The sequence below is a fragment of the Coregonus clupeaformis genome, chromosome 34 (genome assembly GCF_020615455.1).
Source record: "Coregonus clupeaformis isolate EN_2021a chromosome 34, ASM2061545v1, whole genome shotgun sequence".
NCBI classification, from domain to species: Eukaryota; Metazoa; Chordata; class Actinopteri; order Salmoniformes; family Salmonidae; genus Coregonus; species Coregonus clupeaformis.
Genome location: NC_059225.1, coordinates 11572576 through 11598215, shown reverse-complemented (window position 1 = coordinate 11598215; position 25640 = coordinate 11572576). Strand labels below are relative to the sequence as shown.

Genomic DNA, 25640 nt, shown 5'->3' with positions numbered 1-25640 from the left:
GATATAGTATATATACAGATATAGTACTAGATATAATAGACATAATACTAGATATAGTAGATATAGTATTAGATACAAATATAGTACTATATATAGTAGATATAGTACTAGACACAGATATAGGACTAGATATAGTAGATATAGTACTAGATACAGATACAGTACTAGATATAGTAGATATAGTACTATATACAGATATAGTACTAGCTATAATAGATATAGTACTAGCTATAGTAGATATTGTACTAACTATAGTATATATAGTACTAGATATAGTAGATATAGTACTAGATATAGTACATGTAGTAATAGTTATAGTAGATATGGTACTGGATACAGATACAGTACATATATAGTAGATATAGTACTAGATACAGATATAGTACTAGATATCATATATAGTACTAGATAAAGATACAATACTATATATAATAGATAGATACAGATACAGTTCTAGATATAGTAGATATAGTACTAGATACATATATAGTACTAGTTATAGTAGATATAGTAGTAGATACTGATACAGTACTAGATATAGTAGATATAGTAGATAGATACAGTACTAGATATAGTAGATATAGTAATAGATACAGATACAGTACTAGATATAATATATATAGTACTAGATACAGATATTGTACTAGATATAGTAGATATAGTACTATATACAGATATAGTACTAGGTATAGTAGATATAGTAGTAGATATAAATATAGTAATATATATATAATAGATATAGTACTATAAACAGATATAGTTTTAGCTATAATCGATATAGTACTAAATATAGTAGATATTATACTAACTATAGTATATATAGTACTAGATATAGTAGATATAGTACTAGATATAGTGCATGTAGTAATAGTTATAGTAGATATAGTACTGGATACAGATACAGTACATATATAGTAGGTAGCTTAGTGGTTGAGAGCGTTGTGCCAGTAACCGAAAGGTCGCTGGTTCTAATCCCTGAGCCGACTAGGTGAAAAATCTGTCGATGTGCCCTTGAGCAAGGCACTTAACCCTAATAGCTCCTGTAAGTCGCTCTGGATAAGAGCGTCTGCTAAATGACAAATATATATATATATAGTACTTGAAACAGATATATTACTCTAGTAATTGTAGTACTAGTTATAGCAGATATAGTACTGGATACAGATACAGTACATATATAGTAGATATAGTACTAGATACAGATATATTACTATATATCGTATTAATAGTACTAGATAAAGATACGATACTATATATAATAGATAGATACAGATACAGTTCTAGATATATTAGATATAGTACTAGATACAGATATAGTACTAGTTATAGTAGATATAGTACTAGATACAGATACAGTACTAGATATAGTAGATAGATACAGTACTAGATATAGTAGATACTGTACTAGATAGAGATATATTACTAGATATAGTAGATATAGTACTAAATACAGATACAGTACAAGATATAGCAGATAAAGTAGTAGATACAAATATGAGATTTAGTGTATATATATATATAGTACTCGATACAGATACAGTAATATATATAGTAGATATAGTACTTGATACAGCTACAGTACTCTACATAGTAGATATTGTACTAGATACAGATACAGTACTAGATATAGTACTAGATATAGTAGATATAGTAATATATAATATATATAGTACTAGAAACAGATATAGTACTAGATATAGTAGATACAGATACAGTACTAGATATAGTAGATATTGTCCTAGATACAGTACTAGATATAATAAATATAGTAGTAGATATAATAGATATTGTACTAGATACAGTAGTAGATATAGTAGATGTATTACTAGATACAGTACTAGATATAATATATATAGTACTAGATACAGTAGGAGATATAGTAGATGTAGTACTAGATGCAGTACTAGTTATAATAGATATAGTAATAGATACAGTAGTTGATATAGTAGATGTAGTACTAGATAAAGTACTATATATAATAGATATAGTACTAGATACAGTACTAGATATTATAAATATAGTAGTAGATATAGTAGATATAGTACTAGATACAGTAGTAGATATAGTAGATGTAGTACTAGATGCAGTACTAGATATAATAGATATAGTACTAGATACAGTAGTAGATATTGTACTAGATACTGTACTATATATAATATAGGGCGGCAGGTAGCGTAGTGGGTAAGAGCGTTGTGCCAGTAACCGAAAGGTTGCTGGTTCTAATCCCCGAGCCGACTAGGTGAAAAATCTGTCGATGTGCCCTTGAGCAAGGCACTTAACCCTAATTGCTCCTGTAAGTCGCTCTGGATAAGAGCGTCTGCTAAATGACCAAAAAATAAAATAAAATAATTTAAAAAAAAATAATAATAATAATAGATATAGAACTAGATACAGTACTAGATATTATAAATATAGTAGTAGATATAGTAGATATAGTACTAGATACAGTAGTAGATATAGTACTAGATACTGTACTATATATAATAGATATAGAACTAGATACAGTACTAGATATTATAAATATAGTAGTAGATATAATAGATATTGTACTAGATACAGTAGTAGATATAGTAGATATAGTACTAGATACAGTACTAGATATAATAGATATAGTATTAGATACAGTACTAGATATAGTAGTAGTACTCTATGTGTGTGTTGATTGTGTTGTGATCCTTAGGGCCCTCATGAAGAGTTGTCGCTGTGTGGAGTTAGACTGTTGGGACGGGGCCCAGGGGGAGCCAGTCATCTACCATGGCCACACCCTCACCTCCAAGGTCCTGTTTAAAGACGTCATCAAGGCCATCAAGGAGTATGCCTTCAAGGTAACCCTAACCCCTGACCCTAACCCTAACCCCTGACCCTAACCCTAACCCATCAAGGAGTACGCCTTCAAGGTAACCCTAACCCCTGACCCTAACCCCTGACCCTAACCCCTGACCCTAACCCCTGACCCTAACCCCTGGTGCTAACCCTAACCCATCAAGGAGTATGCCTTCAAGGTAACCCTAACCCTGACCCTAACCCTAACCCATCAAGGAGTATGCCTTCAAGGTAACCCTAACCCCTGACCCTAACCCCTGACCCTAACCCTAACCCATCAAGGAGTATGCCTTCAAGGTAACCCTAACCTGGTGCTAACCCTAACCCATCAAGGAGTATGCCTTCAAGGTAACCCTAACCCTGGTGCTAACCCTAACCCATCAAGGAGTATGCCTTCAAGGTAACCCTAACCCCTGACCCTAACCCTAACCCCTGACCCTAACCCTAACCCATCAAGGAGTATGCCTTCAAGGTAACCCTAACCCTGGTGCTAACCCTAACCCATCAAGGAGTATGCCTTCAAGGTAACCCTAACCCCTGACCCTAACCCCTGACCCTAACCCTAACCCATCAAGGAGTATGCCTTCAAGGTAACCCTAACCCATCAAGGAGTATACCTTCAATGTCAGTCTAACCCTGTCCCTAATCTTATCCCCTGACCCCTGACCCTAACCCATCCATTTTGATGACAATTTTTATGTCTCTGTGTCCAGGATGAAGGAAGTTGCTAACTAGCTCTAGCAGAATTGCTAACTAGCGTTAGTGCAATGACTAGAAGTCTATGGGTATCTGCTAGCATGCTAACAGATACCCATAGACTTCCAGTCATTGCGCTAACTCTAGTTAGCATTGGCTCATAAAACTACCTATATCTTCCTTCATAATGGACACAGAGACACAAAAATGGTTTCCACAAGTTAATCTGACTCTGCTAAAATCCCAAAGTATCCCTTTAACACCTGACCCTAACCCTGACCCAACAAGGAGTACGCCTTCAAGGTGAAGTTTCACCGTAAAGTCAAATCAGCCCTGTGATTACCAGTAGAGATGGACATGACTGGTAATGATGTGTTGTTGTCCTCCTGTCCCCCAGAGATGGACATGACTGGTAATGATGTGTTGTTGTCCTCCTGTCCCCCAGAGATGGACATGACTGGTAATGATGTGTTGTTGTCCTCCTGTCCCCCAGAGATGGACATGACTGGTAATGATGTGTTGTTGTCCTCCTGTCCCCCAGAGATGGACATGACTGGTAATGATGTGTTGTTGTCCTCCTGTCCCCCAGAGATGGACATGACTGGTAATGATGTGTTGTTGTCCTCCTGTCCCCCAGAGATGGACATGACTGGTAATGATGTGTTGTTGTCCTCCTGTCCCCCCAGAGATGGACATGCCTGGTAATGATGTGTTGTTGTCCTCCTGTCCCCCAGAGATGGACATGACTGGTAATGATGTGTTGTTGTCCTCCTGTCCCCCAGAGATGGACATGACTGGTAATGATGTGTTGTTGTCCTCCTGTCCCCCAGAGATGGACATGCCTGGTAATGATGTGTTGTTGTCCTCCTGACCCCCAGAGATGGACATGACTGGTAATGATGTGTTGTTGTCCTCCTGTCCCCCAGAGATGGACATGACTGGTAATGATGTGTTGTTGTCCTCCTGTCCCCCCAGAGATGGACATGACTGGTAATGATGTGTTGTTGTCCTCCTGTCCCCAGAGATGGACATGACTGGTAATGATGTGTTGTTGTCCTCCTGTCCCCCAGAGATGGACATGACTGGTAATGATGTGTTGTTGTCCTCCTGTCCCCCAGAGATGGACATGACTGGTAATGATGTGTTGTTGTCCTCCTGTCCCCCAGAGATGGACATGACTGGTAATGATGTGTTGTTGTCCTCCTGTCCCCCAGAGATGGACATGACTGGTAATGATGTGTTGTTGTCCTCCTGTCCCCCAGAGATGGACATGACTGGTAATGATGTGTTGTTGTCCTCCTGTCCCCCAGAGATGGACATGACTGGTAATGATGTGTTGTTGTCCTCCTGTCCCCCAGACATCAGAGTACCCAGTGATCCTGTCCCTGGAGAACCACTGCACCCTGGAGCAGCAGAAGCTGATGGCCCAGCACATGAGGTCCATCCTGGGCAGCGCCCTGCTCACCACCCCCCTGGAGGACCAGATGCCCACTGCCTTCCCCTCACCCCAGGTCAGAGACTAGCAGATAATCAAGCCTTCCATCCATCCATCCATCCATCCATTTATGCTTCCTTGTTTGTTTTTCACCCCTCTGTGGGTAAAGCCTGGAGCTTCATAACCACATACCCAGTATTTGAAATCTGAGAGCTCTGAGGCAAGCCTGAACAAGTTGTGGATGTTAGACAGATGAAAGGCTCTAAGTCCTTACTGAGTGTGTGAAGGAAGAACAACAACACCTTGTTTGACTGGTTGGGATTGGATTGGGGTGTTACCAGAAGGAATGTGATTTCCCTGCTAACAGTATATAGTTATTAGAAACTGTCTGTCTATGATGCTAACAGTATCTGGTTGTTAGAAACTGTCTGTCTATGATGCTAACAGTATCTGGTTGTTAGAAACTGTCTGTCTATGAGGCTAACAGTATCTGGTTGTTAGAAACTGTCTGTCTATGAGGCTAACAGTATCTGGTTGTTAGAACCTGTCTGTCTATGAGGCTAACAGTATCTGGTTGTTAGAACCTGTCTGTCTATGAGGCTAACAGTATCTGGTTGTTAGAAACTGTCTGTCTATGAGGCTAACAGTATCTGGTTGTTAGAACCTGTCTGTCTATGAGGCTAACAGTATCTGGTTGTTAGAACCTGTCTGTCTATGAGGCTAACAGTATATAGTTGTTAGAACCTGTCTGTCTATGAGGCTAACAGTATCTGGTTGTTAGAACCTGTCTGTCTATGAGGCTAACAGTATCTGGGTTGTTAGAAACTTTCTGTCTATGAGGCTAACAGTATCTGGTTGTTAGAACCTGTCTGTCTATGAGGCTAACAGTATCTGGTTGTTAGAACCTGTCTGTCTATGAGGTTAACAGTATCTGGTTGTTAGAACCTGTCTGTCTATGAGGCTAACAGTATCTGGTTGTTAGAACCTGTCTGTCTATGAGGCTAACAGTATCTGGTTGTTAGAACCTGTCTGTCTATGAGGCTAACAGTATCTGGTTGTTAGAACCTGTCTGTCTATTAGGCTAACAGTATCTGGTTGTTAGAACCTGTCTGTCTATGAGGCTAACAGTATCTGGTTGTTAGAACCTGTCTGTCTATGAGGCTAACAGTATCTGGTTGTTAGAACCTGTCTGTCTATGAAGCTAACAGTATCTGGTTGTTAGAACCTGTCTGTCTATGAGGCTAACAGTATCTGGTTGTTAGAACCTGTCTGTCTACGAGGCTAACAGTATCTGGTTATTAGAACCTGTCTGTCTATGAGGCTAACAGTATCTGGTTGTTAGAACCTGTCTGTCTATGAGGCTAACAGTATCTGGTTATTAGAACCTGTCTGTCTATGAGGCTAACAGTATCTGGTTGTTAGAACCTGTCTGTCTATGAGGCTAACAGTATATAGTTGTTAGAACCTGTCTGTCTATGAGGCTAACAGTATCTGGTTGTTAGAACCTGTCTGTCTATGAGGCTAACAGTATCTGGTTGTTAGAACCTGTCTGTCTATGAGGCTAACAGTATATAGTTGTTAGAACCTGTCTGTCTATGAGGCTAACAGTATCTGGTTGTTAGAACCTGTCTGTCTATGAGGCTAACAGTATCTGGTTGTTAGAACCTGTCTGTCTATGAGGCTAACAGTATCTGGTTGTTAGAACCTGTCTGTCTATGAGGTTAACAGTATCTGGTTGTTAGAACCTGTCTGTCTATGAGGCTAACAGTATCTGGTTGTTAGAACCTGTCTGTCTATGAGGCTAACAGTATCTGGTTGTTAGAACCTGTCTGTCTATGAGGCTAACAGTATCTGGTTGTTAGAACCTGTCTGTCTATTAGGCTAACAGTATCTGGTTGTTAGAACCTGTCTGTCTATGAGGCTAACAGTATCTGGTTGTTAGAACCTGTCTGTCTATGAGGCTAACAGTATCTGGTTGTTAGAACCTGTCTGTCTATGAAGCTAACAGTATCTGGTTGTTAGAACCTGTCTGTCTATGAGGCTAACAGTATCTGGTTGTTAGAACCTGTCTGTCTATGAGGCTAACAGTATCTGGTTGTTAGAACCTGTCTGTCTATTAGGCTAACAGTATATAGTTGTTAGAACCTGTCTGTCTATGAGGCTAACAGTATCTGGTTGTTAGAACCTGTCTGTCTATGAGGCTAACAGTATCTGGTTATTAGAACCTGTCTGTCTATGAGGCTAACAGTATCTGGTTGTTAGAACCTGTCTGTCTATGAGGCTAACAGTATATAGTTGTTAGAACCTGTCTGTCTATGAGGCTAACAGTATCTGGTTGTTAGAACCTGTCTGTCTATGAGGCTAACAGTATCTGGTTGTTAGAACCTGTCTGTCTATGAGGCTAACAGTATATAGTTGTTAGAACCTGTCTGTCTATGAGGCTAACAGTATCTGGTTATTAGAACCTGTCTGTCTATGAGGCTAACAGTATCTGGTTGTTAGAACCTGTCTGTCTATGAGGCTAACAGTATCTGGTTGTTAGAACCTGTCTGTCTATGAGGCTAACAGTATCTGGTTGTTAGAACCTGTCTGTCTATGAGGCTAACAGTATCTGGTTGTTAGAACCTGTCTGTCTATGAGGCTAACAGTATCTGGTTGTTAGAGCCTGTCTCTCTATGAGGCTAACAGTATCTGGTTGTTAGAACCTGTCTGTCTATGAGGCTAACAGTATATAGTTGTTAGAACCTGTCTGTCTATGAGGCTAACAGTATCTGGTTGTTAGAACCTTTCTGTCTATGAGGCTAACAGTATCTGGTTGTTAGAACCTGTCTGTCTATGAGGCTAACAGTATCTGGTTGTTAGAACCTGTCTGTCTATGAGGCTAACAGTATATAGTTGTTAGAACCTGTCTGTCTATGAGGCTAACTGTATCTGGTTGTTAGAACCTGTCTGTCTATGAGGTTAACAGTATCTGGTTGTTAGAACCTGTCTGTCTATGAGGCTAACAGTATCTGGTTGTTAGAACCTGTCTGTCTATGAGGCTAACAGTATCTGGTTATTAGAACCTGTCTGTCTATGAGGCTAACAGTATCTGGTTGTTAGAACCTGTCTGTCTATGAGGCTAACAGTATCTGGTTGTTAGAACATGTCTCTTTATTAGGCTAACAGTATATAGTTGTTAGAACCTGTCTGTCTATGAGGCTAACAGTATCTGGTTGTTAGAACCTGTCTGTCTATGAGGCTAACAGTATCTGGTTATTAGAACCTGTCTGTCTATGAGGCTAACAGTATCTGGTTGTTAGAACCTGTCTGTCTATGAGGCTAACTGTATATAGTTGTTAGAACCTGTCTGTCTATGAGGTTAACAGTATCTGGTTATTAGAACCTGTCTGTCTATGAGGCTAACAGTATCTGGTTGTTAGAACCTGTCTGTCTATGAGGCTAACAGTATATAGTTGTTAGAACCTGTATGTCTATGAGGCTAACAGTATCTGGTTGTTAGAACCTGTCTGTCTATGAGGCTAACAGTATCTGGTTGTTAGAACCTGTCTGTCTATGAGGCTAACAGTATCTGGTTTTTAGAACCTGTCTGTCTATGAGGTTAACAGTATCTGGTTGTTAGAACCTGTCTGTCTATGAGGCTAACAGTATATAGTTGTTAGAACCTGTCTGTCTATGAGGCTAACAGTATCTGGTTGTTAGAACCTGTCTGTCTATGAGGCTACACAGTATATAGTTGTTAGAACCTGTCTGTCTATGAGGCTAACAGTATCTGGTTGTTAGAACCTGTCTGTCTATGAGGCTAACAGTATATAGTTGTTAGAACCTGTCTGTCTATGAGGCTAACAGTATCTGGTTGTTAGAACCTGTCTGTCTATGAGGCTAACAGTATATAGTTGTTAGAACCTGTCTGTCTATGAGGCTAACAGTATCTGGTTGTTAGAACCTGTCTGACTATGAGGCTAACAGTATCTGGTTGTTAGAACCTGTCTGTCTATGAGGCTAACAGTATCTGGTTGTTAGAACCTGTCTGTCTATGAGGCTAACTGTATATAGTTGTTAGAACCTGTCTGTCTATGAGGTTAACAGTATCTGGTTATTAGAACCTGTCTGTGTATGAGGCTAACAGTATCTGGTTGTTAGAACCTGTCTGTCTATGAGGCTAACAGTATATGGTTATTAGAACCTGTCTGTCTATGAGGCTAACAGTATCTGGTTGTTAGAACCTGTCTGTCTATTAGGCTAACAGTATATAGTTGTTAGAACCTGTCTGTCTATGAGGCTAACAGTATCTGGTTTTTAGAACCTGTCTGTATATGAGGCTAACAATATATAGTTGTTAGAATCTGTCTGTCTATGAGGCTAACAGTATCTTGTTGTTAGAACCTGTCTGTCTATGAGGCTAACAGTATCTGGTTGTTAGAACCTGTCTGTCTATGAGGCTAACAGTATCTGGTTGTTAGAACCTGTCTGTCTATGAGGCTAACAGTATCTGGTTGTTAGAACCTGTCTGTCTATGAGGCTAACAGTATCTGGTTTTTAGAACCTGTCTGTATATGAGGCTAACAATATATAGTTGTTAGAATCTGTCTGTCTATGAGGCTAACAGTATCTTGTTGTTAGAACCTGTCTGTCTATGAGGCTAACAGTATCTGGTTGTTAGAACCTGTCTGTCAATGAGGCTAACAGTATCTGGTTGTTAGAACCTGTCTGTCTATGAGGCTAACAGTGTATAGTTGTTAGAACCTGTCTGTCTATGAGGCTAACAGTATATAGTTGTTAGAATCTGTCTGTCTATGAGGCTAACAGTATCTGGTTGTTAGAACCTGTCTGTCTATGAGGCTAACAGTATCTGGTTGTTAGAACCTGTCTGTCTATGAAGCTAACAGTATCTGGTTGTTAGAACCTGTCTGTCTATGAGGCTAACAGGATCTCTCTGTTAGAACCTGTCTGTCTATGAGGCTAACAGTATCTTGTTGTTAGAACCTGTCTGTCTATGAGGCTAACAGTATCTGGTTGTTAGAACCTGTCTGTCTATGAGGCTAACAGTATCTGGTTGTTAGAACCTGTCTGTCTATGAGGCTAACAGTATCTGGTTATTAGAACCTGTCTGTCTATGAGGCTAACAGTATCTGGTTGTTAGAACCTGTCTGTCTATGATGCTAACAGTATCTGGTTGTTAGAACCTGTCTGTATATGAGGCTAACAGTATCTGGTTGTTAGAACCTGTCTGTCTATGAGGCTAACAGTATCTGGTTGTTAGAACCTGTCTGTCTATGAGGCTAACAGTATCTGGTTGTTAGAACCTGTCTGTCTATGAGGCTAACAGTATCTGGTTTTTAGAACCTGTCTGTATATGAGGCTAACAATATATAGTTGTTAGAATCTGTCTGTCTATGAGGCTAACAGTATCTTGTTGTTAGAACCTGTCTGTCTATGAGGCTAACAGTATCTGGTTGTTAGAACCTGTCTGTCTATGAGGCTAACAGTATCTGGTTGTTAGAACCTGTCTGTCTATGAGGCTAACAGTATCTGGTTGTTAGAACCTGTCTGTCTATGAGGCTAACAGTATATAGTTGTTAGAACCTGTCTGTCTATGAGGCTAACAGTATCTGGTTGTTAGAACCTGTCTGTCTCTGAGGCTAACAGTATATAGTTGTTAGAACCTGTCTGTTTATGAGGCTAACAGTATCTGGTTGTTAGAACCTGTCTGTCTATGAGGCTAACAGTATATAGTTGTTAGAACCTGTCTGTCTATGAGGCTAACAGTATCTGGTTGTTAGAACCTGTCTGACTATGAGGCTAACAGTATCTGGTTGTTAGAACCTGTCTGTCTATGAGGCTAACAGTATCTGGTTGTTAGAACCTGTCTGTCTATGAGGCTAACTGTATATAGTTGTTAGAACCTGTCTGTCTATGAGGTTAACAGTATCTGGTTATTAGAACCTGTCTGTGTATGAGGCTAACAGTATCTGGTTGTTAGAACCTGTCTGTCTATGAGGCTAACAGTATATGGTTATTAGAACCTGTCTGTCTATGAGGCTAACAGTATCTGGTTGTTAGAACCTGTCTGTCTATTAGGCTAACAGTATATAGTTGTTAGAACCTGTCTGTCTATGAGGCTAACAGTATCTGGTTTTAGAACCTGTCTGTATATGAGGCTAACAATATATAGTTGTTAGAATCTGTCTGTCTATGAGGCTAACAGTATCTTGTTGTTAGAACCTGTCTGTCTATGAGGCTAACAGTATCTGGTTGTTAGAACCTGTCTGTCTATGAGGCTAACAGTATCTGGTTGTTAGAACCTGTCTGTCTATGAGGCTAACAGTATCTGGTTATTAGAACCTGTCTGTCTATGAGGCTAACAGTATCTGGTTGTTAGAACCTGTCTGTCTATGATGCTAACAGTATCTGGTTGTTAGAACCTGTCTGTATATGAGGCTAACAGTATCTGGTTGTTAGAACCTGTCTGTCTATGAGGCTAACAGTATCTGGTTGTTAGAACCTGTCTGTCTATGAGGCTAACAGTATCTGGTTTTTAGAACCTGTCTGTATATGAGGCTAACAATATATAGTTGTTAGAATCTGTCTGTCTATGAGGCTAACAGTATCTTGTTGTTAGAACCTGTCTGTCTATGAGGCTAACAGTATCTGGTTGTTAGAACCTGTCTGTCAATGAGGCTAACAGTATCTGGTTGTTAGAACCTGTCTGTCTATGAGGCTAACAGTGTATAGTTGTTAGAACCTGTCTGTCTATGAGGCTAACAGTATCTGGTTGTTAGAACCTGTCTGTCTATGAGGCTAACAGTATCTGGTTGTTAGAACCTGTCTGTCTATGAGGCTAACAGTATCTGGTTGTTAGAACCTGTCTGTCTATGAGGCTAACAGTATCTGGTTGTTAGAACCTGTCTGTCTATGAGGCTAACAGTATCTGGTTGTTAGAACCTGTCTGTCTATGAGGCTAACAGTATCTGGTTGTTAGAACCTGTCTGTCTATGAGGCTAACAGTATCTGTCTGTTAGAACCTGTCTGTCTATGAGGCTAACAGTATCTGTCTGTTAGAACCTGTCTGTCTATGAGGCTAACAGTATCTGGTTGTTAGAACCTGTCTGTCTATGAGGCTAACAGTATCTGGTTGTTAGAACCTGTCTGTCTATGAGGCTAACAGTATCTGGTTGTTAGAACCTGTCTGTCTATGAGGCTAACACTATCTGGTTGTTAGAACCTGTCTGTCTATGAGGCTAACAGTGTATAGTTGTTAGAACCTGTCTGTCTATGAGGCTAACAGTATCTGGTTGTTAGAACCTGTCTGTCTATGAGGCTAACAGTATCTGGTTGTTAGAACCTGTCTGTCTATGAGGCTAACAGTATCTGGTTGTTAGAACCTGTCTGTCTATGAGGCTAACAGTATCTGGTTGTTAGAACCTGTCTGTCTATGAGGCTAACAGTATCTGGTTGTTAGAACCTGTCTGTCTATGAGGCTAACAGTATCTGGTTGTTAGAACCTGTCTGTCTATGAGGCTAACAGTATCTGTCTGTTAGAACCTGTCTGTCTATGAGGCTAACAGTATCTGTCTGTTAGAACCTGTCTGTCTATGAGGCTAACAGGATCTGGTTGTTAGAACCTGTCTGTCTATGAGGCTAACAGTATCTGGTTGTTAGAACCTGTCTGTCAATGAGGCTAACAGTATCTGTCTGTTAGAACCTGTCTGTCTATGAGGCTAACAGGATCTGGTTGTTAGAACCTGTCTGTCTATGAGGCTAACAGTATCTGGTTGTTAGAACCTGTCTGTCAATGAGGCTAACAGTATCTGGTTGTTAGAACCTGTCTGTCTATGAGGCTAACAGTATCTGGTTGTTAGAACCTGTCTGTCTATGAGGCTAACAGTATCTGGTTGTTAGAACCTGTCTGTCTATGAGGCTAACAGTATCTGTCTGTTAGAACCTGTCTGTCTATGAGGCTAACAGTATCTGTCTGTTAGAACTTGTCTGTCTATGAGGCTAACAGGATCTGGTTGTTAGAACCTGTCTGTCTATGAGGCTAACAGTATCTGGTTGTTAGAACCTGTCTGTCTATGAGGCTAACAGTATCTGGTTATTAGAACCTGTCTGTCTATGAGGCTAACAGTATCTGGTTGTTAGAACCTGTCTGTCTATGAGGCTAACAGTATATAGTTGTTAGATCCTGTCTGTCTATGAGGCTAACAGTATCTGGTTGTTAGAACCTGTCTGTCTATGAGGCTAACTGTATCTGGTTGTTAGAACCTGTCTGTCTATGAGGCTAACAGTATCTGGTTGTTAGAACCTGTCTGTCTATGAGGCTAACAGTATCTGGTTGTTAGAACCTGTCTGTCTATGAGGCTAACAGTATCTGTTTGTTAGAGCCTGTCTCTCTATGAGGCTAACAGTATCTGGTTGTTAGAACCTGTCTGTCTATGAGGCTAACAGTATATAGTTGTTAGAACCTGTCTGTCTATGAGGCTAACAGTATCTGGTTGTTAGAACCTGTCTGTCTATGAGGCTAACAGTATCTGGTTGTTAGAACCTGTCTGTCTCTGAGGCTAACAGTATATAGTTGTTAGAACCTGTCTGTCTATGAGGCTAACAGTATCTGGTTGTTAGAACCTGTCTGTCTATGAGGCTAACAGTATATAGTTGTTAGAACCTGTCTGTCTATGAGGCTAACAGTATCTGGTTGTTAGAACCTGTCTGTCTATGAGGCTAACAGTATCTGGTTATTATAACCTGTCTGTCTATGAGGCTAACAGTATATGGTTATTAGAACCTGTCTGTCTATGAGGCTAACAGTATCTGGTTGTTAGAACCTGTCTGTCTATGAGGCTAACAGTATCTGGTTGTTAGAACCTGTCTGTCTATGAGGCTAACTGTATATAGTTGTTAGAACCTGTCTGTCTATGAGGTTAACAGTATCTGGTTATTAGAACCTGTCTGTCTATGAGGCTAACAGTATCTGGTTGTTAGAACCTGTCTGTCTATGAGGCTAACAGTATATGGTTATTAGAACCTGTCTGTCTATGAGGCTAACAGTATCTGGTTGTTAGAACCTGTCTGTCTATTAGGCTAACAGTATCTGGTTATTAGAACCTGTCTGTCTATTAGGCTAACAGTATCTGGTTGTTAGAACCTGTCTGTCTATGAGGCTAACAGTGTATAGTTTTTAGAACCTGTCTGTCTATGAGGCTAACAGTATCTGGTTGTTAGAACCTGTCTGTCTATGAGGCTAACAGTATCTGGTTATTAGAACCTGTCTGTCTATTAGGCTAACAGTATCTGGTTGTTAGAACCTGTCTGTCTATGAGGCTAACAGTGTATAGTTGTTAGAACCTGTCTGTCTATGAGGCTAACAGTATCTGGTTGTTAGAACCTGTCTGTCTATGAGGCTAACAGTATCTGGTTGTTAGAACCTGTCTGTCTATGAGGCTAACTGTATATAGTTGTTAGAACCTGTCTGTCTATGAGGTTAACAGTATCTGGTTATTAGAACCTGTCTGTCTATGAGGCTAACAGTATCTGGTTGTTAGAACCTGTCTGTCTATGAGGCTAACAGTATCTGGTTGTTAGAACCTGTCTGTCTATGAGGCTAACAGTATCTGGTTTTTAGAACCTGTCTGTATATGAGGCTAACAATATATAGTTGTTAGAATCTGTCTGTCTATGAGGCTAACATTATCTTGTTGTTAGAACCTGTCTGTCTATGAGGCTAACAGTATCTGGTTGTTAGAACCTGTCTGTCTATGAGGCTAACAGTATCTGGTTGTTAGAACCTGTCTGTCTATGAGGCTAACAGTATCTGGTTGTTAGAACCTGTCTGTCTATGATGCTAACAGTATCTGGTTGTTAGAACCTGTCTGTCTATGAGGCTAACAGTATCTGGTTGTTAGAACCTGTCTGTCTACGAGGTTAACAGTATCTGGTTATTAGAACCTGTATGTCTATGAGGCTAACAGTATCTTGTTGTTAGAACCTGTCTGTCTATGAGGCTAACAGTATCTGGTTGTTAGAACCTGTCTGTCTATGAGGCTAACAGTATCTGGTTATTAGAACCTGTCTGTCTATTAGGCTAACAGTATCTGGTTGTTAGAAGCTGTCTGTCTATGAGGCTAACAGTGTATAGTTGTTAGAACCTGTCTGTCTATGAGGCTAACAGTATCTTGTTGTTAGATCCTGTCTGTCTATGAGGCTAACAGTATCTGGTTGTTAGAACCTGTCTGTCTATGAGGCTAACAGTATATAGTTGTTAGAACCTGTATGTCTATGAGGCTAACAGTATCTGGTTGTTAGAACCTGTCTGTCTATGAGGCTAACAGTATCTGGTTGTTAGATCCTGTCTGTCTATGAGGCTAACAGTATCTGGTTGTTAGAACCTGTCTGTCTATGAGGCTAACAATATATAGTTGTTAGAATCTGTCTGTCTATGAGGCTAACATTATCTTGTTGTTAGAACCTGTCTGTCTATGAGGCTAACAGTATCTGGTTGTTAGAACCTGTCTGTCTATGAGGCTAACAGTATCTGGTTTTTAGAACCTGTCTGTCTATGAGGCTAACAATATATAGTTGTTAGAATCTGTCTGTCTATGAGGCTAACAGTATATAGTTGTTAGAACCTGTCTGTCTATGAGGCTAACAGTATCTGGTTGTTAGAACCTGTCTGTCAATGAGGCTAACAGTATCTGGTTGTTAGAACCTGTCTGTCTATGAGGCTAACAGTATCTGGTTATTAGAACCTGTCTGTCTATGAGGCTAACAGTATATAGTTGTTAGAACCTGTCTGTCTATGAGGCTAACAGTATCTGGTTGTTAGAACCTGTCTGTCTATGAGGCTAACAGTATATGGTTATTAGAACCTGTCTGTCTATGAGGCTAACAGTATCTGGTTGTTAGAACCTGTCTGTCTATTAGGCTAACAGTATCTGGTTGTTAGAACCTGTCTGTCTATGAGGCTAACAGTATATGGTTATTAGAACCTGTCTGTCTATGAGGCTAACAGTATCTGGTTTTTAGAACCTGTCTGTATATGAGGCTAACAATATATAGTTGTTAGAATCTGTCTGTCTATGAGGCTAACAGTATCTTGTTGTTAGAACCTGTCTGTCTATGAGGCTAACAGTATCTGGTTGTTAGAACCTGTCTGTCTATGAGGCTAACAGTATCTGGTTGTTAGAACCTGTCTGTCTATGAGGCTAACAGTATCTGGTTGTTAGAACCTGTCTGTCTATGAGGCTAACAGTATCTGGTTTTTAGAACCTGTCTGTATATGAGGCTAACAGTATCTGGTTGTTAGAACCTGTCTGTCTATGAGGCTAACAGGATCTCTCTGTTAGAACCTGTCTGTCTATGAGGCTAACAGTATCTTGTTGTTAGAACCTGTCTGTCTATGAGGCTAACAGTATCTGGTTGTTAGAACCTGTCTGTCTATGAGGCTAACAGTATCTGGTTGTTAGAACCTGTCTGTCTATGAAGCTAACAGTATATAGTTGTTAGAACCTGTCTGTCTATGAGGCTAACAGTATCTGGTTGTTAGAACCTGTCTGTCTATGAGGCTAACAGTATCTGGTTATTAGAACCTGTCTGTCTATGAGGCTAACAGTATCTGGTTGTTAGAACCTGTCTGTCTATGATGCTAACAGTATCTGGTTGTTAGAACCTGTCTGTCTATGAGGCTAACAGTATCTGTCTGTTAGAACCTGTCTGTCTATGAGGCTAACAGTATCTGGTTGTTAGAACCTGTCTGTCTATGAGGCTAACAGTATCTGGTTGTTAGAACCTGTCTGTATATGAGGCTAACAATATATAGTTGTTAGAATCTGTCTGTCTATGAGGCTAACACTATCTTGTTGTTAGAACCTGTCTGTCTATGAGGCTAACAGTATCTGGTTGTTAGAACCTGTCTGTCAATGAGGCTAACAGTATCTGGTTGTTAGAACCTGTCTGTCTATGAGGCTAACAGTGTATAGTTGGTAGAACCTGTCTGTCTATGAGGCTAACAGTATCTGGTTGTTAGAACCTGTCTGTCTATGAGGCTAACAATATATAGTTGTTAGAATCTGTCTGTCTATGAGGCTAACAGTATCTGGTTGTTAGAACCTGTCTGTCTATCAGGCTAACAGTATCTGTCTGTTAGAACCTGTCTGTCAATGAGGCTAACAGTATCTGGTTGTTAGAACCTGTCTGTCTATGAGGCTAACAGTATCTGGTTGTTAGAACCTGTCTGTCTATGAAGCTAACAGTATCTGGTTGTTAGAACCTGTCTGTCTATGAGGTTAACAGGATATCTATGTTAGAACCTGTCTGTCTATGAGGCTAACAGTATCTTGTTGTTAGAACCTGTCTGTCTATGAGGCTAACAGTATCTGGTTGTTAGAACCTGTCTGTCTATGATGCTAACAGTATCTGGTTGTTAGAACCTGTCTGTCTATGAGGCTAACAGTATCTGGTTGTTAGAACCTGTCTGTCTATGAGGCTAACAGTATATAGTTGTTAGAACCTGTCTGTCTATGAGGCTAACAGTATCTGGTTGTTAGAACCTGTCTGTCTATGAGGCTAACAGTATCTGGTTGTTAGAACCTGTCTGTCTATGAGGCTAACAGGATCTCTCTGTTAGAACCTGTCTGTCTATGAGGCTAACAGTATCTGGTTGTTAGAACCTGTCTGTCTATGAGGCTAACAGTATCTGGTTGTTAGAACCTGTCTGTCTATGAGGCTAACAGTATCTGGTTGTTAGAACCTGTCTGTCTATGAGGCTAACAGTATCTGTCTGTTAGAACCTGTCTGTCTATGAGGCTAACAGTATCTGGTTGTTAGAACCTGTCTGTCTATGAGGCTAACAGTATATGGTTATTAGAACCTGTCTGTCTATGAGGCTAACAGTATCTGGTTGTTAGAACCTGTCTGTCTATTAGGCTAACAGTATATAGTTGTTAGAACCTGTCTGTCTATGAGGCTAACAGTATCTGGTTGTTAGAACCTGTCTGTCTATGAGGCTAACAGTATCTGGTTGTTAGAACCTGTCTGTCTATGAGGCTAACAGTATCTGGTTGTTAGAACCTGTCTGTCTATGAGGCTAACAGTATCTGTCTGTTAGAACCTGTCTGTCTATGAGGCTAACAGTATCTGTTTGTTAAAACCTGTCTGTCTATGAGGCTAACAGTATATGGTTATTATAACCTGTCTGTCTATGAGGCTAACAGTATCTCGTTGTTAGAACCTGTCTGTCTATGAGGCTAACAGTATCTGGTTGTTAGAACCTGTCTGTCTATGAGGCTAACAGTATCTTGTTGTTAGAACCTGTCTGTCTATGAGGCTAACAGTATCTGGTTGTTAGAACCTGTCTGTCAATGAGGCTAACTGTATCTGGTTGTTAGAACCTGTCTGTCTATGAGGCTAACAGTGTATAGTTGTTAGAACCTGTCTGTCTATGAGGCTAACAGTATCTGGTTGTTAGAACCTGTCTGTCAATGAGGCTAACAGTATCTGGTTGTTAGAACCTGTCTGTCTATGAGGCTAACAGTGTATAGTTGTTAGAACCTGTCTGTCTATGAGGCTAACAGTATCTGTCTGTTAGAACCTGTCTGTCTATGAGGCTAACAGTATCTGGTTGTTAGAACCTGTCTGTCTATGAGGCTAACAGTATCTGGTTGTTAGAACCTGTCTGTCTATGAGGCTAACAGTATCTGTCTGTTAGAACCTGTCTGTCTATGAGGCTAACAGTATCTGTCTGTTAGAACCTGTCTGTCTATGAGGCTAACAGTATCTGGTTGTTAGAACCTGTCTGTCTATGAAGCTAACAGTATCTGGTTGTTATAACCTGTCTGTCTATGAGGCTAACAGGATATCTCTGTTAGAACCTGTCTGTCTATGAGGCTAACAGTATCTTGTTGTTAGAACCTGTCTGTCTATGAGGCTAACAGTATCTGGTTGTTAGAACCTGTCTGTCTATGAGGCTAACAGTATCTGGTTGTTAGAACCTGTCTGTCTATGAGGCTAACAGTATCTGGTTGTTAGAACCTGTCCTTCTATGAGGCTAACAGTATCTGGTTGTTAGAACCTGTCTGTCTATGATGCTAACAGTATCTGGTTGTTAGAACCTGTCTGTCTATGAGGCTAACAGTATCTGGTTGTTAGAACCTGTCTGTCTATGAGGCTAACAGTATATAATTGTTAGAACCTGTCTGTCTATGAGGCTAACAGTATCTGGTTGTTAGAACCTGTCTGTCTATGAGGCTAACAGTATCTGGTTGTTAGAACCTGTCTGTCTATGAGGCTAACAGGATCTCTCTGTTAGAACCTGTCTGTCTATGAGGCTAACAGTATCTGGTTGTTAGAACCTGTCTGTCAATGAGGCTAACAGTATCTGGTTGTTAGAACCTGTCTGTCTATGAGGCTAACAGTATCTGGTTGTTAGAACCTGTCTGTCTATGAGGCTAACAGTATCTGTCTGTTAGAACCTGTCTGTCTATGAGGCTAACAGTATCTGGTTGTTAGAACCTGTCTGTCTATGAGGCTAACAGTATATGGTTATTAGAACCTGTCTGTCTATGAGGCTAACAGTATCTGGTTGTTAGAACCTGTCTGTCTATTAGGCTAACAGTATATAGTTGTTAGAACCTGTCTGTCTATGAGGCTAACAGTATCTGGTTATTAGAACCTGTCTGTCTATGAGGCTAACAGTATCTGGTTGTTAGAACCTGTCTGTCTATGAGGTTAACAGTATCTGGTTGTTAGAACCTGTCTGTCTATGAGGCTAACAGTATCTGGTTGTTAGAACCTGTCTGTCTATGAGGCTAACAGTATCTGGTTGTTAGAACCTGTCTGTCTATGAGGCTAACAGTATCTGGTTTTTAGAACCTGTCTGTATATGAGGCTAACAGTATCTGGTTGTTAGAACCTGTCTGTCTATGAGGCTAACAGGATCTCTCTGTTAGAACCTGTCTGTCTATGAGGCTAACAGTATCTTGTTGTTAGAACCTGTCTGTCTATGAGGCTAACAGTATCTGGTTGTTAGAACCTGTCTGTCTATGAGGCTAACAGTATCTGGTTGTTAGAACCTGTCTGTCTATGAAGCTAACAGTATATAGTTGTTAGAACCTGTCTGTCTATGAGGCTAACAGTATCTGGTTGTTAGAACCTGTCTGTCTATGAGGCTAACAGTATCTGGTTATTAGAACCTGTCTGTCTATGAGGCTAACAGTATCTGGTTGTTAGAACCTGTCTGTCTATGATGCTAACAGTATCTGGTTGTTAGAACCTGTCTGTCTATGAGGCTAACAGTATCTGTCTGTTAGAACCTGTCTGTCTATGAGGCTAACAGTATCTGGTTGTTAGAACCTGTCTGTCTATGAGGCTAACAGTATCTGGTTGTTAGAACCTGTCTGTATATGAGGCTAACAATATATAGTTGTTAGAATCTGTCTGTCTATGAGGCTAACACTATCTTGTTGTTAGAACCTGTCTGTCTATGAGGCTAACAGTATCTGGTTGTTAGAACCTGTCTGTCAATGAGGCTAACAGTATCTGGTTGTTAGAACCTGTCTGTCTATGAGGCTAACAGTGTATAGTTGGTAGAACCTGTCTGTCTATGAGGCTAACAGTATCTGGTTGTTAGAACCTGTCTGTCTATGAGGCTAACAATATATAGTTGTTAGAATCTGTCTGTCTATGAGGCTAACAGTATCTGGTTGTTAGAACCTGTCTGTCTATCAGGCTAACAGTATCTGTCTGTTAGAACCTGTCTGTCAATGAGGCTAACAGTATCTGGTTGTTAGAACCTGTCTGTCTATGAGGCTAACAGTATCTGGTTGTTAGAACCTGTCTGTCTATGAAGCTAACAGTATCTGGTTGTTAGAACCTGTCTGTCTATGAGGTTAACAGGATATCTATGTTAGAACCTGTCTGTCTATGAGGCTAACAGTATCTTGTTGTTAGAACCTGTCTGTCTATGAGGCTAACAGTATCTGGTTGTTAGAACCTGTCTGTCTATGATGCTAACAGTATCTGGTTGTTAGAACCTGTCTGTCTATGAGGCTAACAGTATCTGGTTGTTAGAACCTGTCTGTCTATGAGGCTAACAGTATATAGTTGTTAGAACCTGTCTGTCTATGAGGCTAACAGTATCTGGTTGTTAGAACCTGTCTGTCTATGAGGCTAACAGTATCTGGTTGTTAGAACCTGTCTGTCTATGAGGCTAACAGGATCTCTCTGTTAGAACCTGTCTGTCTATGAGGCTAACAGTATCTGGTTGTTAGAACCTGTCTGTCTATGAGGCTAACAAGTATCTGGTTTGTTAGAACCTGTCTGTCTATGAGGCTAACAGTATCTGGTTGTTAGAACCTGTCTGTCTATGAGGCTAACAGTATCTGTCTGTTAGAACCTGTCTGTCTATGAGGCTAACAGTATCTGGTTGTTAGAACCTGTCTGTCTATGAGGCTAACAGTATATGGTTATTAGAACCTGTCTGTCTATGAGGCTAACAGTATCTGGTTGTTAGAACCTGTCTGTCTATTAGGCTAACAGTATATAGTTGTTAGAACCTGTCTGTCTATGAGGCTAACAGTATCTGGTTGTTAGAACCTGTCTGTCTATGAGGCTAACAGTATCTGGTTGTTAGAACCTGTCTGTCTATGAGGCTAACAGTATCTGGTTGTTAGAACCTGTCTGTCTATGAGGCTAACAGTATCTGTCTGTTAGAACCTGTCTGTCTATGAGGCTAACAGTATCTGTTTGTTAAAACCTGTCTGTCTATGAGGCTAACAGTATATGGTTATTATAACCTGTCTGTCTATGAGGCTAACAGTATCTCGTTGTTAGAACCTGTCTGTCTATGAGGCTAACAGTATCTGGTTGTTAGAACCTGTCTGTCTATGAGGCTAACAGTATCTTGTTGTTAGAACCTGTCTGTCTATGAGGCTAACAGTATCTGGTTGTTAGAACCTGTCTGTCAATGAGGCTAACTGTATCTGGTTGTTAGAACCTGTCTGTCTATGAGGCTAACAGTGTATAGTTGTTAGAACCTGTCTGTCTATGAGGCTAACAGTATCTGGTTGTTAGAACCTGTCTGTCAATGAGGCTAACAGTATCTGGTTGTTAGAACCTGTCTGTCTATGAGGCTAACAGTGTATAGTTGTTAGAACCTGTCTGTCTATGAGGCTAACAGTATCTGTCTGTTAGAACCTGTCTGTCTATGAGGCTAACAGTATCTGGTTGTTAGAACCTGTCTGTCTATGAGGCTAACAGTATCTGGTTGTTAGAACCTGTCTGTCTATGAGGCTAACAGTATCTGTCTGTTAGAACCTGTCTGTCTATGAGGCTAACAGTATCTGTCTGTTAGAACCTGTCTGTCTATGAGGCTAACAGTATCTGGTTGTTAGAACCTGTCTGTCTATGAAGCTAACAGTATCTGGTTGTTATAACCTGTCTGTCTATGAGGCTAACAGGATATCTCTGTTAGAACCTGTCTGTCTATGAGGCTAACAGTATCTTGTTGTTAGAACCTGTCTGTCTATGAGGCTAACAGTATCTGGTTGTTAGAACCTGTCTGTCTATGAGGCTAACAGTATCTGGTTGTTAGAACCTGTCTGTCTATGAGGCTAACAGTATCTGGTTGTTAGAACCTGTCCTTCTATGAGGCTAACAGTATCTGGTTGTTAGAACCTGTCTGTCTATGATGCTAACAGTATCTGGTTGTTAGAACCTGTCTGTCTATGAGGCTAACAGTATCTGGTTGTTAGAACCTGTCTGTCTATGAGGCTAACAGTATATAATTGTTAGAACCTGTCTGTCTATGAGGCTAACAGTATCTGGTTGTTAGAACCTGTCTGTCTATGAGGCTAACAGTATCTGGTTGTTAGAACCTGTCTGTCTATGAGGCTAACAGGATCTCTCTGTTAGAACCTGTCTGTCTATGAGGCTAACAGTATCTGGTTGTTAGAACCTGTCTGTCAATGAGGCTAACAGTATCTGGTTGTTAGAACCTGTCTGTCTATGAGGCTAACAGTATCTGGTTGTTAGAACCTGTCTGTCTATGAGGCTAACAGTATCTGTCTGTTAGAACCTGTCTGTCTATGAGGCTAACAGTATCTGGTTGTTAGAACCTGTCTGTCTATGAGGCTAACAGTATATGGTTATTAGAACCTGTCTGTCTATGAGGCTAACAGTATCTGGTTGTTAGAACCTGTCTGTCTATTAGGCTAACAGTATATAGTTGTTAGAACCTGTCTGTCTATGAGGCTAACAGTATCTGGTTATTAGAACCTGTCTGTCTATGAGGCTAACAGTATCTGGTTGTTAGAACCTGTCTGTCTATGAGGTTAACAGTATCTGGTTGTTAGAACCTGTCTGTCTATGAGGCTAACAGTATCTGGTTGTTAGAACCTGTCTGTCTATGAAGCTAACAGTATCTGGTTGTTAGAACCTGTCTGTCTATGAGGCTAACAGTATCTTGTTGTTAGAACCTGTCTGTCTATGAGGCTAACAGTATCTGGTTGTTAGAACCTGTCTGTCTATGAGGCTAACAGTATCTGGTTATTAGAACCTGTCTGTCTATGAGGCTAACAGTATCTGGTTGTTAGAACCTGTCTGTCTATGATGCTAACAGTATCTGGTTGTTAGAACCTGTCTGTCTATGAGGCTAACAGTATCTGTCTGTTAGAACCTGTCTGTCTATGAGGCTAACAGTATCTGGTTGTTAGAACCTGTCTGTCTATGAGGCTAACAGTATCTGGTTGTTAGAACCTGTCTGTATATGAGGCTAACAATATATAGTTGTTAGAATCTGTCTGTCTATGAGGCTAACACTATCTTGTTGTTAGAACCTGTCTGTCTATGAGGCTAACAGTATCTGGTTGTTAGAACCTGTCTGTCAATGAGGCTAACAGTATCTGGTTGTTAGAACCTGTCTGTCTATGAGGCTAACAGTGTATAGTTGGTAGAACCTGTCTGTCTATGAGGCTAACAGTATCTGGTTGTTAGAACCTGTCTGTCTATGAGGCTAACAATATATAGTTGTTAGAATCTGTCTGTCTATGAGGCTAACAGTATCTGGTTGTTAGAACCTGTCTGTCTATCAGGCTAACAGTATCTGTCTGTTAGAACCTGTCTGTCAATGAGGCTAACAGTATCTGGTTGTTAGAACCTGTCTGTCTATGAGGCTAACAGTATCTTGTTGTTAGAACCTGTCTGTCTATGAAGCTAACAGTATCTGGTTGTTAGAACCTGTCTGTCTATGAGGTTAACAGGATATCTATGTTAGAACCTGTCTGTCTATGAGGCTAACAGTATCTTGTTGTTAGAACCTGTCTGTCTATGAGGCTAACAGTATCTGGTTGTTAGAACCTGTCTGTCTATGATGCTAACAGTATCTGGTTGTTAGAACCTGTCTGTCTATGAGGCTAACAGTATCTGGTTGTTAGAACCTGTCTGTCTATGAGGCTAACAGTATATAGTTGTTAGAACCTGTCTGTCTATGAGGCTAACAGTATCTGGTTGTTAGAACCTGTCTGTCTATGAGGCTAACAGTATCTGGTTGTTAGAACCTGTCTGTCTATGAGGCTAACAGGATCTCTCTGTTAGAACCTGTCTGTCTATGAGGCTAACAGTATCTGGTTGTTAGAACCTGTCTGTCTATGAGGCTAACAGTATCTGGTTGTTAGAACCTGTCTGTCTATGAGGCTAACAGTATCTGGTTGTTAGAACCTGTCTGTCTATGAGGCTAACAGTATCTGTCTGTTAGAACCTGTCTGTCTATGAGGCTAACAGTATCTGGTTGTTAGAACCTGTCTGTCTATGAGGCTAACAGTATATGGTTATTAGAACCTGTCTGTCTATGAGGCTAACAGTATCTGGTTGTTAGAACCTGTCTGTCTATGAGGCTAACAGTATATAGTTGTTAGAACCTGTCTGTCTATGAGGCTAACAGTATCTGGTTGTTAGAACCTGTCTGTCTATGAGGCTAACAGTATCTGGTTGTTAGAACCTGTCTGTCTATGAGGCTAACAGTATCTGGTTGTTAGAACCTGTCTGTCTATGAGGCTAACAGTATCTGTCTGTTAGAACCTGTCTGTCTATGAGGCTAACAGTATCTGGTTGTTAAAACCTGTCTGTCTATGAGGCTAACAGTATATGGTTATTATAACCTGTCTGTCTATGAGGCTAACAGTATCTGGTTGTTAGAACCTGTCTGTCTATGAGGCTAACAGTATCTGGTTGTTAGAACCTGTCTGTCTATGAGGCTAACAGTATCTTGTTGTTAGAACCTGTCTGTCTATGAGGCTAACAGTATCTGGTTGTTAGAACCTGTCTGTCAATGAGGCTAACTGTATCTGGTTGTTAGAACCTGTCTGTCTATGAGGCTAACAGTGTATAGTTGTTAGAACCTGTCTGTCTATGAGGCTAACAGTATCTGTCTGTTAGAACCTGTCTGTCTATGAGGCTAACAGTATCTGGTTGTTAGAACCTGTCTGTCTATGAGGCTAACAGTATCTGGTTGTTAGAACCTGTCTGTCTATGAGGCTAACAGTATCTGTCTGTTAGAACCTGTCTGTCTATGAGGCTAACAGTATCTGTCTGTTAGAACCTGTCTGTCTATGAGGCTAACAGTATCTGGTTGTTAGAACCTGTCTGTCTATGAAGCTAACAGTATCTGGTTGTTATAACCTGTCTGTCTATGAGGCTA

At 40.4% G+C, this 25640-nt stretch overlaps 1 protein-coding gene across 2 annotated transcripts in view; it reads left to right on the top strand.

Annotated features, from left to right (window-relative positions):
- Nucleotides 1-25640, top strand: part of plcd1a (phospholipase C, delta 1a) — a 127798-nt gene that overhangs the window by 72333 nt on the left and 29825 nt on the right. For both annotated transcript variants that reach the window (XM_045210425.1, XM_045210426.1), the window contains exons 7-8: nucleotides 2681-2825; nucleotides 4878-5030. In XM_045210425.1, the coding sequence (XP_045066360.1) occupies nucleotides 2681-2825; nucleotides 4878-5030 (298 nt within the window). The remainder of the gene's footprint in view (nucleotides 1-2680; nucleotides 2826-4877; nucleotides 5031-25640) is intronic.